This window comes from Budorcas taxicolor, chromosome 2 (genome assembly GCF_023091745.1).
Source record: "Budorcas taxicolor isolate Tak-1 chromosome 2, Takin1.1, whole genome shotgun sequence".
In the NCBI taxonomy this organism is placed as follows: Eukaryota; Metazoa; Chordata; class Mammalia; order Artiodactyla; family Bovidae; genus Budorcas; species Budorcas taxicolor.
Window position 1 is genome coordinate 104,543,649 of NC_068911.1, and position 16,877 is coordinate 104,560,525.

The 16,877-nt window shown below is 37.8% G+C and overlaps 1 protein-coding gene across 1 annotated transcript in view; it reads right to left on the reverse strand.

Moving 5' to 3' along the window:
* Nucleotides 1-16,877, reverse strand: part of THSD7B (thrombospondin type 1 domain containing 7B) — an 899,070-nt gene that overhangs the window by 654,067 nt on the left and 228,126 nt on the right. The window contains exon 3 of the mRNA XM_052635756.1: nucleotides 7,453-7,701. Within this exon, the coding sequence (XP_052491716.1) occupies nucleotides 7,453-7,701 (249 nt within the window). The remainder of the gene's footprint in view (nucleotides 1-7,452; nucleotides 7,702-16,877) is intronic.

The following is a 16,877-nucleotide window of genomic DNA, read 5'->3' on the forward strand; positions in this document are numbered from 1 at the left end:
TACATGAAAATGATTCCAATGACCTCACCATTAGTGAGACGTCACACTGTCAGCCACTTATATGCTGAATACCCAAGGGAAACAACTTGTGTAAGAATATTTCAGTCAATGCTAAGGTACGTATGTGAGATGGATGGCAGAAAGGAATTAAAAGTAGGACTCCCTAGGAACAGAAATAAGCCTGCCCAATAGTAAGCAAATCACTTCCTCAACCATGCAGTTATTCCTTTTTTCTTTTAAGAAGTAAGTCTTGAACTCTAATTATGTGTCAAGCCTGGATTCAGGCAATAGAAATGCATAACAGTGATCAAGACAAAGCCCCTGACCTTGAAGAGGTGGTCTTCTACTGGGGTAGACAGACAGAAATGAAGCAAAACAGAGGACGGCATCAGCTAAGATGTCCATCAGAGAAACATGGGTGAGGAGAGCTAGTTCAATGCTGTGACCAGGAAAGCCTTCAGAATGCTGAATAAAATAAAGCAGTGGGCACAAGAAGAGGTGGACAAGGAGCATTCTAGAGGAGAGTATGTTCAAAGGCCCCAGGGAAGGAGAGTGCTTTGCACTTGCTAGGAAATCTCAGAAGCCAGTGTTGTTGGAACCAGAAGGTCAAGGTAGGAGGGAGAAAGAGGGAGAGGCAGGCAGGGGCCAGGCTACGGGGGAAGGACTATGAGTGTTATTCCAAATGCGCTAGGAAATCACTGTCAAGTTTTGAGGAGGGTGAAAGAGTCATCCTGGCCACTGACTGAAGGACATACTGCAGGGGAGTGGAAAAAGGGAGATAAACTTAGAGGCATTTGTTACTCTCGGAAACATGCTGCTGAAGCTTCAGTTGGGGCACTTACAGTGAATATGAGAAGTGATCAGACTCTGGATATTCTGTGAAGGTGGAGACAGCCTTCTGGTGATTAGATGTGGGTGGGAGAGGACTTCCCCAGTGGCTCAGCAGGTAAAGAATCTGCCTTCAAAGCAGGAGACACAGGAGATGCAGGTTTGATTCCTGGGTCAGGAAGATCCCCTGGAGAAGGAAATGGCAACCCACTCCAATATTCTTGCCTGAAAAATCCCAACGACAGAGGAGTCTGGCAGGCTGGAGTCCATGGGATCGCAAAGAGTCGGACACGACTGAGCAACTAAGCACAAGTGGGAGAGAAAGAGAGGAGTGGGGAATAATTCCAGGAACTTGCCTGGTGGTCCAGTGGCTAAACATTTGTACTCCCAATGCAGGGGTCCCAGGTTCAACGCTGTTCAGGGAACTAGCTTCCTCATGTCTCAACTAAGAGTTTGCATGCCATGACCAAAGATTCTGTATGCCACAAGTGAGACCAGGTGTAGCCATATTAAATAAATAAATAAAAAAGAATGATTCCAAATTACTTTGCCCCAAGTACTAGCAGCATAATTTCTTGGCACTGAATTCTTACCTGAAACAGCCCAGGAAAGGAGACAAGAACTCAGATATCAGGTAAATGAATAAAACCTGAATTTCACCTCTATACTCTGCTTTCTGAAGCTGTCTCCCACACCTGGAACTCACTGGCCAATTTCTTCATATGTCCCCCATAATTTAAGTCTACTCTTAGGAATTGGTCAATAAATGTATTCACGCGATACATAATAAGTTACACATGTGTGCTTGCTCAGTCATGTCCAACTCTTTGCCACCCCATCGACTGTAGCCTGCCTGGCTCCTCTACTCATGGAATTTTCCAGGCAAGATTACTGAAGTGGGTTGCCATTTCCTACTCCAGGGGATCTTCCCATCACAGGGATCGAACTCAGGTCTCTTGCGATTCCTGCATTGACAGGCAAATTCTTTACCAACTGTGTCACATGGGAAGCTCCACATATTGAGAGTTATTATTAAATATTTCGTCATTCTGTAAAGGTATATGCAATTTACAAGAAGAAATCAAGATTAAAACCAAAGAAAGAAATCTCTAGTGGTGGGAATACATATTTCCACAAAGAAATAGAGGAGACAATTTTTGGATTAGGAAAAGCTCCCCAAGGCCTGGAAATCTCATCCTCTGGGTAACCAGCTTGTCTTCCTGAGAGTACTGTTGTCTAACCCTAGGAAACCTGTACTCAAACTATTCTCCAAATTTATGGGGCACGGCTAGAAGGGGTAAGGAATGAATGCATTGCTCTGAAGCAAGGAATAGAGACATTCTAAATTAGCAAAGTCAAATTAGAAAAGTAGGTACATTTAGTGACTATTTAAAAAAGACTTTCATCCTACTAAGGTGACATAAACTGATTTTAATAGCAGTAGTATGGCAAGACCATTAGAGTTTTATAGCAACCCTTGCCCTTTAGAATGCATGCCTTGTCACTTTCAGAAGGCTTAGAATTGCTTACAAAGTGTGGATTTCTTTTCTCCTTCTAAAGGCTTAGATCTAAAGCAAAGCAACATGGAATAGAATCTTCAGTGATCTAACAATGACAGATTGAAAGAATAATTGCATTGGTGAATGGTCATGTTTTGACTAAACACATATAGCTTTGCAAACACTCTTGGAATTGAAACCCTAGCACAATGTATTCAAATTAAATGTGCGTATATTAAAAATCAGTGTACTGCAGCATGACTAATTTATGATAATGTCTGTTGTCCTTTTAAAATTGTAAATGCATTTAGAAAAGAATTAAGTTGTCATTTTTTGCTGAACAGACAACCAAAATAAAGAGAACTGATCGAGCTTTATGTGTTTTACGCTCTAGTAATTTTTTATTGAATAGAGTGGGACTATTGATTATGGTAAGCTACTCTCAACTGCAAAGCTCTTCGCTCTTCAGCAGATGACTCTGCCAGTCAAACTCCATGTATGCATTATTAATAGATTTCTATCACTAGCACTTAGCAATACGTTAACTTTCTTACACTAACAGGGGAACAAATCTTCCATCCAGGAGAACTGAAAGTGGTACAACAGGGACTCATGAAAAAATATGCACCAATAAAAGATGGACTCAATAAAAAGGCATCCGTCTTCTGCTGAAACAATTTACAGATTCTTTGAAACTGCTATTTCTTTCCCAAACAGATTCTCCTGAGGGTTTCAGGTCATGGCTCCTTTACTACTCAAGTGCTGTAGAAAAAGCTGCTTAATTAAAACAATTTTAAAAAGCTTCCTTAAAGAACTCATTAATTCATTTAACCACCATTTATTGAGCTTCTATTATGTGCAAGGTGTTACTATAGTAGACAACCAGTGGGAAAATATCAGTAGATGTGGTAGGCAATGCACGTGCCATTCTTTTCCAGAAGCCAGACTTTTACAAATGAAGAATCCACCTGCAATATGGGAGACCCAGGTTCAATCCCTGGGCCAGGAAGATCCTCTGGAGAAGGAAATGGCAACCCACTCCAGTATTCTTGGCTGGGAAATCCCATGGACAGAGCAACCTGGTGGGCTACAGTCTAAGGGGTGGCAAAGAGTCAGACATGACTGACTAACACTAATTAATTGTGATCTCATTTCTCACCCTTCTTGAACCTACTCTTACAATGAATGATGACAGCAACTTCTTTTCTAGAAATCCAGACACACTTAGCAAAAGCAAGGCAGCCACTGGGGAACACTTTCCATCAAGTTCTGTGTGTCCATTCCTTCCCTGGGGAGATGTCCATGTCGAATATTCTTTATGAAGCCAATTTTAGATGCCTGTTATACAAACTGACTTGAATGATTCACACATGTCATATTAAGTATCAGTATGGAATAAAGCACCCTGTGCATAAAATTGTTCTGTTACTGACCTACATTTGATGATCTATCTATTGTCTGCTGAGTATTTACTCTAAGCCAGACACTTTTATAGATGCTACCCACTCTGAAGTAGAAGAGGCAGAAAAAAAAAAAAAAAACCTAACAAAAAATCCATATGTTTGGGATGAGTTATGGGAACATTACCAACTATTAAACACTTTTAAAGAACATAGTTATACGGTTTGAAGACATGCTAGTTTTTAATGAGGGTATTATACAAGAATCTTAAAATGAATAAACTATGACAGACTGAAATTTCCTGAGTCCTCCACTAATCAGCACAGTGAAGGCTAAGCAGATGTTTAACAAACATCTCTTTAAGACACAACATCCCTCCTCTAACACTCACTTCATTCAATGGGCAAAGGAAGCCCAAATACTAAGCCAACTTTTATCCACCATCCCTTCTCTTGGCACCATTACTTGGCTTTAATACTCATCTAAAAAAAAAAAAGTTATCAATTGATCCTCAGAGTTTTCTCAGGAAAAATTACTTTATCTAGAAAACATAAAATCAGGTTCAATACCTTAAAGAGAAAATAGGAAGGAACAGCCTAACCACAGCAGGTTGTTTTAAAAGCACATCAAAGTGTGTAGAAGACCTACATAGACCTCTCAAAGTCTGCACAGACAGACCTTTTGCAAAGAATCTCTAGTTCACCCAAAACAGAGATAAATTAACACATACTAGAGGTAAGGAAAGACAGTTTATAAGGCCTCATATTTTTCAGTGTCAGACCAGAGTGTTGAAGCAATGTTTAGGAAATTGTTTTTTCTGGGCAGTAATTCACACACTCTATGTAAAATATCAGCCATACAGTGTCTGCCTAGAGATCTTCTTAAAAGTTTTACTCTATATTGGTCACTGTTACCTTTTAAAATCACTGTCTTATATTAAATTTCAAATGTTAAATTAACATTTAAGAAATACAACAGTCATTTCAGTGTGAAAGCTGTTGTCTCCTGGGGAGATTGTGGAAGTTGCTGGTAGGTCATCCAAGGTGTCAATTCCAAGATGCTGACATTTTTCAGTATTCTTGTCTGTTACTGTGTGTTCAGCCAGAACAGGCTCTCTGCTTAAGTACAGAGGGTCTGGAGTCATAGCTGTTGTAACATCATGTCAGGTCCCAGCTGTCTGTGTCCTCTGCCTTTTCTTATGCTATCCAGTAACCAGAGGTTCAAAATTGGGAAAGGAGTACATCAAGGGTGTATATTGTCACCCTGCTTATTTAACTTATATGCAGAGTACATCATGCAAAATGCTGGGCTGAATGAAGCACAAGCTGGAATCAAGATTGCTGGGAGGAATATCAATAACCTCAGATATGCAGATGGCATCACTCTTATGGCAGAAAGTGAAGAAAAGCTAAAGAGCCTCTTGATGAAAGTGAAAGAGGAGAGTGAAAAAGCTGGCTTAAAACTCTACATTCAAAAAATGAAGGCCATGGCCTCTGTTCCCATCACTTCATGGCAAATAGATGGGAAAACAGCATCCTTTTGAAAACAAACTTAAGGCTATATGTGTATGTACATGAGTGTGTGTGTTAGTTGCTCAGTTGTGTACGACTCTGCGAAAGCAGCCTTAAGCTCTTTCTCTCACAAAGATCCTAAAGCTACACTGCTAACTCCCTTATATAGTTGACTCTTGAACAACTATAAGAGGTGATGATATTCCACATAGTCAAAAAATTGGGTCTGCTAGTCTACCCTTTGTATCCAAGGTTCTCTATCCATGAAATCAACCAACCTCAGCTTGTGCAGTGCTGTATTATTTAGTATTGAAAAAGTCTGTGTCTAAGAGGACCTGCACATTTCAAACCCCGGTTGTTCAAGTAGCAATCGTAGTTCTAAAGTTTCCCAAGTCAGCTTAACACAGGCTGGCCTCAGCCTTTCAGGTTAACTTATGCTCAATGCCTCGAGGAATCTCCAAAGTATCCAGTGTCTGGGCACTCTTCTAGCAGGGGCTCTTCCTGGTCACAGTTGCTTTCATGGAATCATGCCTTAGGGACTGGCACTCACAGTGTTCAAGTGAAAATGTTGATAAGTGGAGTCTAGCTAGTGAAGGGCGGAGGAGCCTGGTAGGCTGCAGTCCATGGGGTCGCTAGGAGTCAGACACGACTTCCCTTTCACTTTTCACTTTCATGCATTGGAGAAGGAAATGGCAACCCACTTCAGTGTTCTTGCCTGGAGAATCCCAGGGACGGCGGAGCCTGGTGGGCTGCCGTCTATGGGGTCGCACAGAGTCGGACATGACTGAAGCAATTTAGCAGCAGCGGCAGCAGCTAGTAAAAAGAATAGCCCCTGAACTACACAACTAAAAACCACTGTGAACGGTATTATTGGAGGAAGTAGGAAGTAAGCACATCTCTAGCTCATCTCTTCTTGGATTACATATTCTTCCTCTTATTAACTGAAACACTAATTTCCTCACTTGCTTCAAGTCCTCCTTCAAACCCCAGTCCCTGATTCTGCTCATTCAAATGAAGTTTCTCTAATGACACTCTAATTCTATAACCTGAGTTGGCCCCCATTACAGCATTCCAGGAGTCTCTATCTTTGCCCTGTTCTAATGATTCATTTTTTTCTATATTTCATACACAAAATATATAGTTTATTTCATTTATTACATTTATTTAGTTTACCTTCACTAAAATTTAGATCTCACAAGAGGAAGGAAACTTTGTCCAATCTATTTTCTGAGGTATCCCAAACATTTAATGTAGTGCTTGGCACATGGCAAGAGTTTAAGAGTATATTTACTGAATAAAGGAAAACATCTCCTACAGCAAAGATGGTAGAAGGGTAAAACCAAGTGACATTCCAAGAGAGGACATTTTCCTACTAAGGAGAAGGATGGTGAATTAAATTTCTTGATACATACGAAGTGCTCATGAATTCTGGGAAAGCAGAAATGGACATTTTTGATCCCTAAGAGATTTTTGTTTCTATTTTCCTTGTTCATGATGAATTTTAATCACCAGTGTCAAACTAGAAACAAAAAGTTAACACATAGTCTTTATGCCTTCCTGAGGCAGAGGCCACAGCTCAAATCTTAGACAAATAAGAATGTCAGACAATGTTAATTTTGTTGTTGTTATTTAAGTGTGTTCCTCCCCACCACCAACTAGAATCATTTTCCATTTCCCTAGGGACCTGAAATAGAAACAGTGCCCCAGGGTGGCAGTGAATTTCAGAGAAAGAGTGTCATTAGAATCAGGGGGCTGTCATTCATTAACTATGTAACCTCAGAAATTGCTTAATCTCTCTGAGCATCAGTGGCCTTATTTACAAAATGAAGACACTGCTGAATGACTTCTTAGGTTATCAGAAAAATTAGGTCTGGCACATCAGGTAATGATAACTAATGGCTATTAAATATTTATGCTGTGGCAGGTGCTGGATGAAGTGAATATGGCTAGTAGAAGAGTAAACTGAGGCACTAGATTTAACTCATTTGCCAAAATGCACATAACTGGAAAGTCTCAGAAGTAGGATTGGAGGCCAGGGAATCAACGCAGCCTATGCCCTTACCCCACTGCATTCTACTGCCTAATATGAGACTTTGCACTGAGTAAAGACTCGACAAGTATGAGGCACAGCTATAGTGACTGGTAACATGTCTATATCACATAAAATCAGATTATATAGAACAACTGAACACTCATGCCAAAGAACACAATACCTGGGACATAAGTGCAGAAGCTCTCCTTCGACAATGCAGGCTTCTTTCTCGAGAAGTTCGGGGCAGTCCTTCCCACCTCCAAGAGCAACGTGCTTCACATCGCGGCTCCTGCTCCTAAATCCTGGTGAGAGACTCCCTGAATGACAGGTCTTAGAGCAGGGGCTCCAGGAAGACCACTCAGTGGTTTCACAGTCTTTCGGCATGATGCAGGACTGGACAGTCAAAGGGAAGGAATCTTGCATGCAAAGGCTGAAGGAACAGAAACAGAAAACAGGAGGCCATGGGCTAAATGAGTGCAATCACATTATGAAGTACCTAGACTGGATTAAAAGCAAACAAACAAACCTGAAACCTGGGTTTTTCAAGTTTTCAAGATAAGCTCTAAAGTAAGAGGAAAAATTTTTTTTTAATGTTAGAGGCATCATGATAAACCTATTGAAGGTCTTACATTAAGAGTGAACACTCGATTTCACCTGAAACCGTGAAGCTACAATGTTTCACTCTCACAAGACACATAAGTAAGTTGAGTCTATCTTGTACCTTGTTCAAAGCATCCTCCGAAATAATGGAGATCTTCTCATGTGCTTGCACTTTCTGACACAGCCTACAGTTACTCTTTGTTCAGCGGTTCCTCAGTGTCAAATACTGCACTGTGCTTCACAGGCATTTTCTTACAACAGTCTCATGAGTTTACCTATTATTACACCCATTTGTAGATGAGAAAACTTAAGGTCAGGAAGGCTAAACCATTTGTGAAAGGTCACAGAAAAGTAAATGTAAGCTTTTGAGTATTAATCTGTCCATTCTTTTACATACTGGTCTATTAAAAATAAACAAATGTGGCATTATGTTTCCCCACATTGTTAAGCTCTGAGCATCAATTTCCTCATCTGCAAAACTGAAGTGCTTTCAAATGCTTACAATGTAATTGGAAAACAGATAAATAAATAACAAGATATGATAATGTGGTGAACTCAACATAAAATCATTTACAATGATGAAGAGAAAAACTAATGAGACAGTGATAGACCACACAGGAAAGCTGGAGGTAAGGATAGGGGGGCAATTCTAAAATAGATGGACATCTGAAACACACTTTAAAAAATTAATGAGAACTTCTCAGGCACAGAAAGAAGACTTAAAATTAAGTCAAATAAGTAGCATATTTGAAGCCTTTAGATAAAATTTGTGGTTATAGGAACCAGTGGTATGCTAGAACTGGATATACTATTCAGCAAGGACAAAGTGTAAAATTTTCAGAATTTTGCAAGCCAGTTGATTTCATGTGACTAGCTTACACTTAGCCATGGTCAGAGTAGCTACACTACAGAAATCAGCAAATGCTACAAATCAAGCCCCCCTACCCTACTCTGAACCTTCAACCATCAGAACTGGTGGTCAAATATTCAAAAGCACACCAATGGGAGAAAGTAAAAGCCATAAATGGACATATTTATGGCACATAAAATTCAAAGAGAAAAGTAGATAAATATTAGGAATGTAGTTATGTAAAAAGTATGTCTGGAAAAGCTTCATGTCATGGACTAAGGATTTTGGATTTAATTGAGTATTAAATAATTTTAAGTGGAGGCAGTCAGATTCATGTAGGAAGATAATAATAATTCAAGTATTAATTGACATTTGTTTCTTTTTCATTTTGTTTTGCATTTCCCTTCTTCAGTCAAAGACATCCATTACTTCGAATGAAAGAAAAGCATAATTTTGACAGGAATATAAATCAAAGAAAGGGTTCAAACACTGTTCAAACACTAACTTTCAAAACTGGGCCTATGAAACCTGGTGGAACAACAGCTACAGACAGAGTTTGGCAATAGTTACTTTCTACATATTTAAAAAGAGATAAGTATTAAAATGCTTCCAAATTTCTGACTTGGAAAAATAATTAAAATTAAGGGAGCCAATAGATGGGGAAACAGTGGAAACAGTGTCAGACTTTATTTTTTGGGGCTCCAAAATCATTGCAGATGGTGACTGCAGCCATGAAATTAAAAGACACTCACTCCTTGGAAGAGAAGTTATGACCAACCTAGATAGTATATTCAAAAGCAGAGACATTACTTTGCCGACTAAGGTCTGTCTAGTCAAGGCTATGGTTTTTCCTGTGGTCATGTATGGATGTGAGAGTTGGACTGTGAAGAAGGCTGAGCACCGAAGAATTGATGCTTTTGAACTGTGGTGTTGGAGAACACTCTTGAGAGTCCCTTGGACTGCAAGGAGATCCAACCAGACCATTCTGAAGGAGATCAGCCCTGGGATTTCTTTGGAAGGAATGATGCCAAGGCTGAAACTCCAGTACTTTGGCCACCTCATGCAAAGAGTTGACTCATTGGAAAAGAGTCTGATGCTGGGAAGGATTGGGGGCAGGAGGAGAAGGGGACGACAGAGGATGAGATGGCTGGATGGCATCACTGACTCGATGGACATGAGTCTGAGTGAACTCTGGGAGTTGGTGATGGACAGGGAGGCCTGCTGTGCTGTGATTCATGGCATCACAAAGAGTCGGACACAATTGAGTGACTGAACTGAACTGAATAAAGAAATAGATTATAGAAGATGGTGCAGGGAAGAATAATATATGTTTACATTAGGCCAGATCAATGAGTAAAATATGGTGAAATTTCAATACAGATGTCCTTCATGAAGGGCACTAGGTGGCACTAGTAGTAAAGGACCCTCCCACCCCCCGCCACTGCAGGAGAACTAAGAGACATGGGTTCGATCTCTGGGTGGGAAAGATTCCCTGGAGGAGGGCATGGCACCCCCCTCCAGTATTCTTGCCTGGAGAATCCCATGGACAGAGGAGCCTGGCAGGCTACAGTCCATAGGGTCGCAAAGAGTCGGACACGACTGAAGCAACTTAGCAAGCATGCGTGCATGCATCCTTCATGAAACCACAGAGAGTTAGTATGGTTTTCAAATTTCACAATGATGTAAACTTTTGGTACAATATTTTTAAAAGTCTATTCAGATCATATGATCCCCTTCAAAATGAAAAAAACAATGTATACCTCATTATCATTACTTACTTCAATTAGATATTTGGGGATCTTGGGATTGAGAGAAAATAGGAAGAATCTTTGTTGAAAATTTCTCACCTAAATCATAATGTACCATCATTGTACAATGGGGAGAATGGAGGGAATGACCACCTCTTTTAAACTTACGACAAAACAGAAAGCTGTTGATTAACAAGTTTCTAGGTTTTGATTTTTCAGAAATCATAATTGGCTGAGTCATGTCCTGACACAAATTCATATGTTGAAGTCCTAACCTTCGATACCTCAGAATGTAACTGTACTTGAAGACAGAGTCTTTAAAGCAGTAATTAAGTTAAAATGTGGTCATGAGGGTAGGCCCTAATCCTGTATAACTGGTGTCCTTATAGGAAGAGATTAGGGCACAGACACAAGCAGAGGGAAGAGTATGAGAAGACATGGAAAGAAGACAACCTTCTACAAGCCAAGGAGAGAGGTCTCAGAAGAAATCAGTCCTGCTGACACCTGATCCACCCTCCAGAATTGTGACCAAATAAGTATCTGTTGTTTAAGTTACAGTCTATGGTATTTTGTTAAGGTAGCCCTAAGAAATTGATTTAATAAAGTTTTTAAATTTGTGCATACTTTTATAGAGTTTTAATTTCCAAAGTTGATTTTCTTCTTTTCATAATGGAGATCCCACACTATACAGTTCTCTGTCTACAGAAGTAGTGGTTTGGTCCTTACCATTTACCAGTTGTCATTCTGATCTTCTCTGAACTAACTTTTGCTATTGGACCGGAAGAAAGGGTAAGACTCCAACAGTACAAGCATTTGCATGGAGCTGGATGAATTAATCAAGGGGTATTGTAATTCTGAAAACAGCTTCTAATTCTTGGAATTAGGAAGGGCATATGTTTTAATGATTACATATTTACTATTTTAATGTTATAATTTAATAGCAATATTTAATATTATTTTTACCAACTTACCTCCTTTATTAAAAAGAGTAATCATAAAAGGTACCACATAGAGCCCTGGTGTAACATAATCAATGAGATTATTTCTTTTTCTGAAATAGTGGATTAAGCACTAAATGGTCTATCAGAATTACCTGAATCCTGAATTCTGTATCAAAATACATTTGCATAACCTTAGTCTCAAGGCTACTTAGATTCATTATCTATGGGAAAAAGAATAATAAAATGTGATCTGCTTACCCTGTCCAGAGTTATAGTATTAATATCTTTCAGCCCAAGTAGAGTCACCTTATAAACTAAAGCCCCAAACAAAGACTACTGTCTATACGCAAATAAGACTCAATTCTTTCACAGAAGGTGACATGCCTTTTTCATAAAACAGACATATACTGCTAATGTAGCTTTAAGAAAAAGGCAGAAAAGCCAAGGTAATTAAACCTCCTTGACATTTATAGAGTGTGTTGTCATTTGCAAATTACTTCACAAGTATTCAACTGTAAAGGAAACCTTTGAAACCAAAAATTACTTTACTTAATACTACTTCCTCTGGAAATGTAAGGAAATCTCTTTACTTACAAAATAAGGACAGAAACACTTATAAAAACCAACAGAAAATTACCCTCATTTCATTTACGCTTCAATTACTACTTTAAGATAATATTAAAGAAACATTCAGAAAAGCTGAGTAATATAACAAACACTCTCATATTCTGCTAGCAAAAGCTAACATCTAGCTACAGATTTCATTAAATAAACGTTTAAAAATTATAAATTCAGGTAAATAACCTATGTCTTTTACAATCTTAGTTCCATCTCTCTTCTTCATACACAGCCACTACCTTGAAATTGATTTCTATTCTTCTCTACACATTTTTATATTTTAAGTAGGTATATGTTCAGAAATAACATTTATTGTCTGGTATGTTTTCAAAATTTTTACTTAAATATTCCTTTATTATTCATATTACTCTGGAAATAATTTTTCTCATTTGATATTATGACTTCTACATCCATTTGAAAAATGCAGATATGGCACATTCATTTTTATTAGTGAGCAATATTCCAACAAGAATACAGAACAATATATTTATTCATGTTTTTATTAGCATACCTTTTGGTTGTGCTTAATTTCTTTTGATTCCATAGGATTATGTTTTAAACTTCCCTTTGCATGTCTCTATGTTGCTATACATCTGTGAGCAAATTCCCTAGTATTTTTGCCTGAAGTTGGGCCATAAATATTCATGTAAAGCAATATAATAGGTATTGTGATATTTTTCCTTTCCTACATGCTAAAAATTCTTGGTATTATTAGACTTATTTTTTTTCCAAATGTTGAGTAATTGTATTTGTTTTTTCCAGGTTGCCACTGAGCTGTATTTATATTTTTCTTGAATCATTAGTGACTACTCAGATTTCTATCCTATGAATTTACCATTCATATTATTTGTGCATTGTGACAGGTAGACTAGTGGTCCCCCAAAGATGTCCATATCCTAATTCCTGAAAGCTGTGAACACGTCTAAGCTGTGAACCTTACCTGCCAACAGAAACTTTGCAGATACAACTGTTAAAGATATTGAGAGGAAGAGATGATCCTGGATTATTCAGATGGGCCCAATGTAACTATAAAAGAGTCCAAAGGAAGGCAAAGGGGCCAGAGACAGAGAAGCAGATGTGATAATAGAATCAGAACCCACGTCCCTCATGTCCTCCTTCATTGGCAGGTGGGTTCTTTACCACTAGCACCACCTGGGAAGCCCAGAAGAATCGGAGGTTGGGATAACATAAGGCCATGACCCAAGGAAAGTGAGTAGCCTCTAGGAACAGGAAAAATGCAAGAAAATAGATTCTCCCCTAGAACCTCCAGAGAAAAACAGAATAATATCTTCATTCCAAGATTTCTTAACCTTAAGGCTTCTGACCTCCAAAACTATATGTTAGTACACTTACATTGTTTTAAGCCGCTTAGTTTGTTGCAATTTGTTATAGAATCTATAGGAAACTAATACATCTTTCCAGTGGGATGACTTTTTCTTATTTAAGATGAAAACTTACACACATTATAGGTGATAAAAGTAAATACAGAGAGAGAAATACAAATTCTACATAGTAACCTGTTGTTTCTTCTTTATGCTACAAATAACTTTTCTCATAATATTATTTTTAATTTGTATATAGTGTTTTTCTGTGGTATGCAGTAGTTTGTTTTTCAGTCTTTCCCTTTATAGTTTGTGCCTTTTTTTTTTCACCATGTACAAAACTTTTTTTCTCCTATCCCAATGTCATAAGTTACACTCTCATATTTTTCCTTCTAGAGAACTTTTATATTTTGGATTTCCTATTTAGGTCATCACTCAATTTGATATATATTTTCATATGTGGCATTTTATAGGAAGGACCTCCTATTTTGGAAACATCAACACTAAACTCATTTGTCCTTGTTTAACCTATATAATTCTGTTTTTCCCTATTTTCAGTATTGTTTTTCTTTCAAAGAGATTTCCTCAATTATCTTTAACATTTTTAATTAAATTAAACATACAATCAAATTCTAATGTCAAACATTTTTTTCTTATTTCCTAATTTATTTTAATATTATTTTACTTTTATTTCATGAGTGAAATATTTAATATCTTTGACAATATTATATATAACTTTTTTTAACTTTAATGATCCTTTACTCTTATGAAGTAAAATGAAGTATCATAAGCACAGATGGGAAGCTCTTTGATCACAGGTGAGGCTCACTGAAACATATCTGTTGGCTGATTATGCAGAACTCAGAGTACTTTATTGGAGACCATCAAATGTTGGTCTCCATCAGTCTTTACTCTGTGGCTCACATTTTCCCTAAGATAAGAATTCTGCTATCTCTTGCACTGTGTGTATACAGCCAGTCATCATCTTTATGAAAACTGATTAGAGAAAGAGCTGTCAGAATACTCACACACTATGGATGGGTTTTCACTTAACCTGCATGTTCAGAGGACAATGTTTCATACTTAAGACTATGTTCTGCAGAGAAGGGAATACTTTTTAGGCATACTGAACATCTCTGTTATCAGAGTTGCTTACTACTGCCTATAATTCTTAAACCTTCTAAGAATCTTATATTGGTCAGAGTAGAATAGGCTATATTCTGGTAACAAATAAACCCTGGAATCTCTATGACTTAACAAAATAAATGTTCATTTTCCCTTTACAAACACTTTGGTCTTTGATGCAGTTTATCAGCCTTTCTAGAAGACTCTCTTCTACCTAAAGACTTAAGAACTCAGTTCATACCCTTCTCCCTCTCTCTCTCTCTAATTTGGCTCTGCCACGTCTTCGCTGTGGCAGGCAGGATCTTGCATCTTCATTGCAGCATGTGGATTCTTCAGTTGTGGCACCCTGGGTCTTCAGACTTTAGTTGTGGCATGCAAACTCTTAGCTGCAGCTTGTGGAATCTAGTTCCCTGATCAGGGATTGAACCCAGGCCCCCTGCACTGGGAGCATGGAGTCTTAGCCACTGGACCCAGGGAAGCCCCTGTATTCATCTTATAAATTCACCATCTAGAATATGTGGCTTCCAAGTTCACTTTTAGGTAGAAAGGTAGAGAGAGCAAGAGGATAGCCCAAAGTGATTTATGATTTTGACCTGTAAATGGCTTAAGTTACTCCTGCCCACATTGCATTGGCCAGAGCTCAGTCAAATGGCTCCTGTATAACTGCAAAGAGGATGGTGAAATATTTTTCTGTGTGTGATGGAAGAGGCAAAAATGTGACAGGAAAATCGCTTTGTGCCTGATACAGCTGTGTCATGTAAGCTGGTCTGCTTTTGGCAGCTCGTCCAGCTGAAGGGGGAGCATTCAGCTTTTTCCACCCTGCTAGGTAAGCCACCACGCATCCATCTACTTTCCAGCTTCCCTTATTTGCTGACATTTCATTTAAACTATTATATCATTTTCTATTATATTTCTCCTTGAGAGTTCATGCCTTTGTAATTCCTTTACTGTTATTTAAGTGGGGTTCCAGAATACAGCAGTAATAAATGGTTATGTTCGGTTTGCCATATTTAACCAAAAACTGAAAAAGTCCTTTGACACAACGCTTTGCAAAAGCCACGTTATTATCTCGTCAATAAATCAACATATTCCCACAGAGCTAAATCTTCCCTACATGTGGAAAAACACTGGCTAGAAGTAATTAAAAATGGATGAGTGAAATATTGAATTGTGAAAGAATTTTCATTTTCATTATGCTTGTTCTAAATTATGTAATATTTGTTTATAGCCTTTAGTACTTACAAAATACACTTTACAGTTAAAAGGTTATTTTTACAGAAGTACAATTGCAACTAACTAAGAAAGTACTTTAGCAAGCCTAATAAAACTGGGTGCTGTTCAAATGTACAGATATTCCAATTATTTAGCAAAAATACTGCTATCCATATGGTAGCAGCTACCCAAATTATAGCATAATAAGCAGAGAACAGTTGCTTCTAGGGCTTACAAATTCTAACATAGAGAATGATTTCAAGATCACATTGTGAAAATAACACCAGGGAATAAAATGTGAATGGTAAAATGGAGAGAGAAGAACCAGAATCCAGATAGGCTTAAGAGAGAATAGATTTGGGAAACCAGATAGAATATATGCTATTTATTTTTAATGATTTTTGACTCCAAATTGGTTGCATTTTTCTCCCATCAGTCAAACTAATAGGAATAGCTCAGAAAATAAGAATAATAACCTGAAGAAGAAAAACATGCACATATCAAGTGTATGTGAAAACCCTGGCCACTTCAGAAACTAGACTAAAAGTAAGTTGCCTACTACCTATATGATTCAATGAGTAAATACAATTGAAAAAGTTGAGTTTTTTAAATTTTGTCTGGAAACCAACTTTGAAAATTTAAGAAATAGTTTTAACTTATCATGAAAATAATTAAGAATTCCTGAGAAGTTTTAACTGGAAGATTATGAGTTTCCTTTTCTAAATGCCCTTCCTGGTCACAGTAACCTGAGATAATTTATGTCTTATATGACAAAAGGCATTTATGTTGGGCTAGAATTTATTACTAATGGGAGCCTCTGATTGAGATATATAAGTTGTTTTCTTCTAATCCTCCATATAGTAAAGCTGAGCTCTTAAAATGCCTCTTAATTTCTTACTCTGATTTATATCATTTTAAAGTATTCAATAGATAATAAAACTAGAATCATGCACTAGAGCTAAAATAGCAGCACGAAATTCTATTTTAAATACACTGTTCAGTTGCTTCTGTGGGATAGAGAGATTTTTCTATAGATAAAGAGATCAGAACACAGACTGAGATATTACATTCTTGAGAAGAAATATCCTTGAGAGTGATATTATATCAAAAGGGAATGTTTTTAGTATTGTGCTCATTTCCTGTTACCAGAAAACATTATTCAACAGAATTTAAAGTGCAGTATAAGTCTC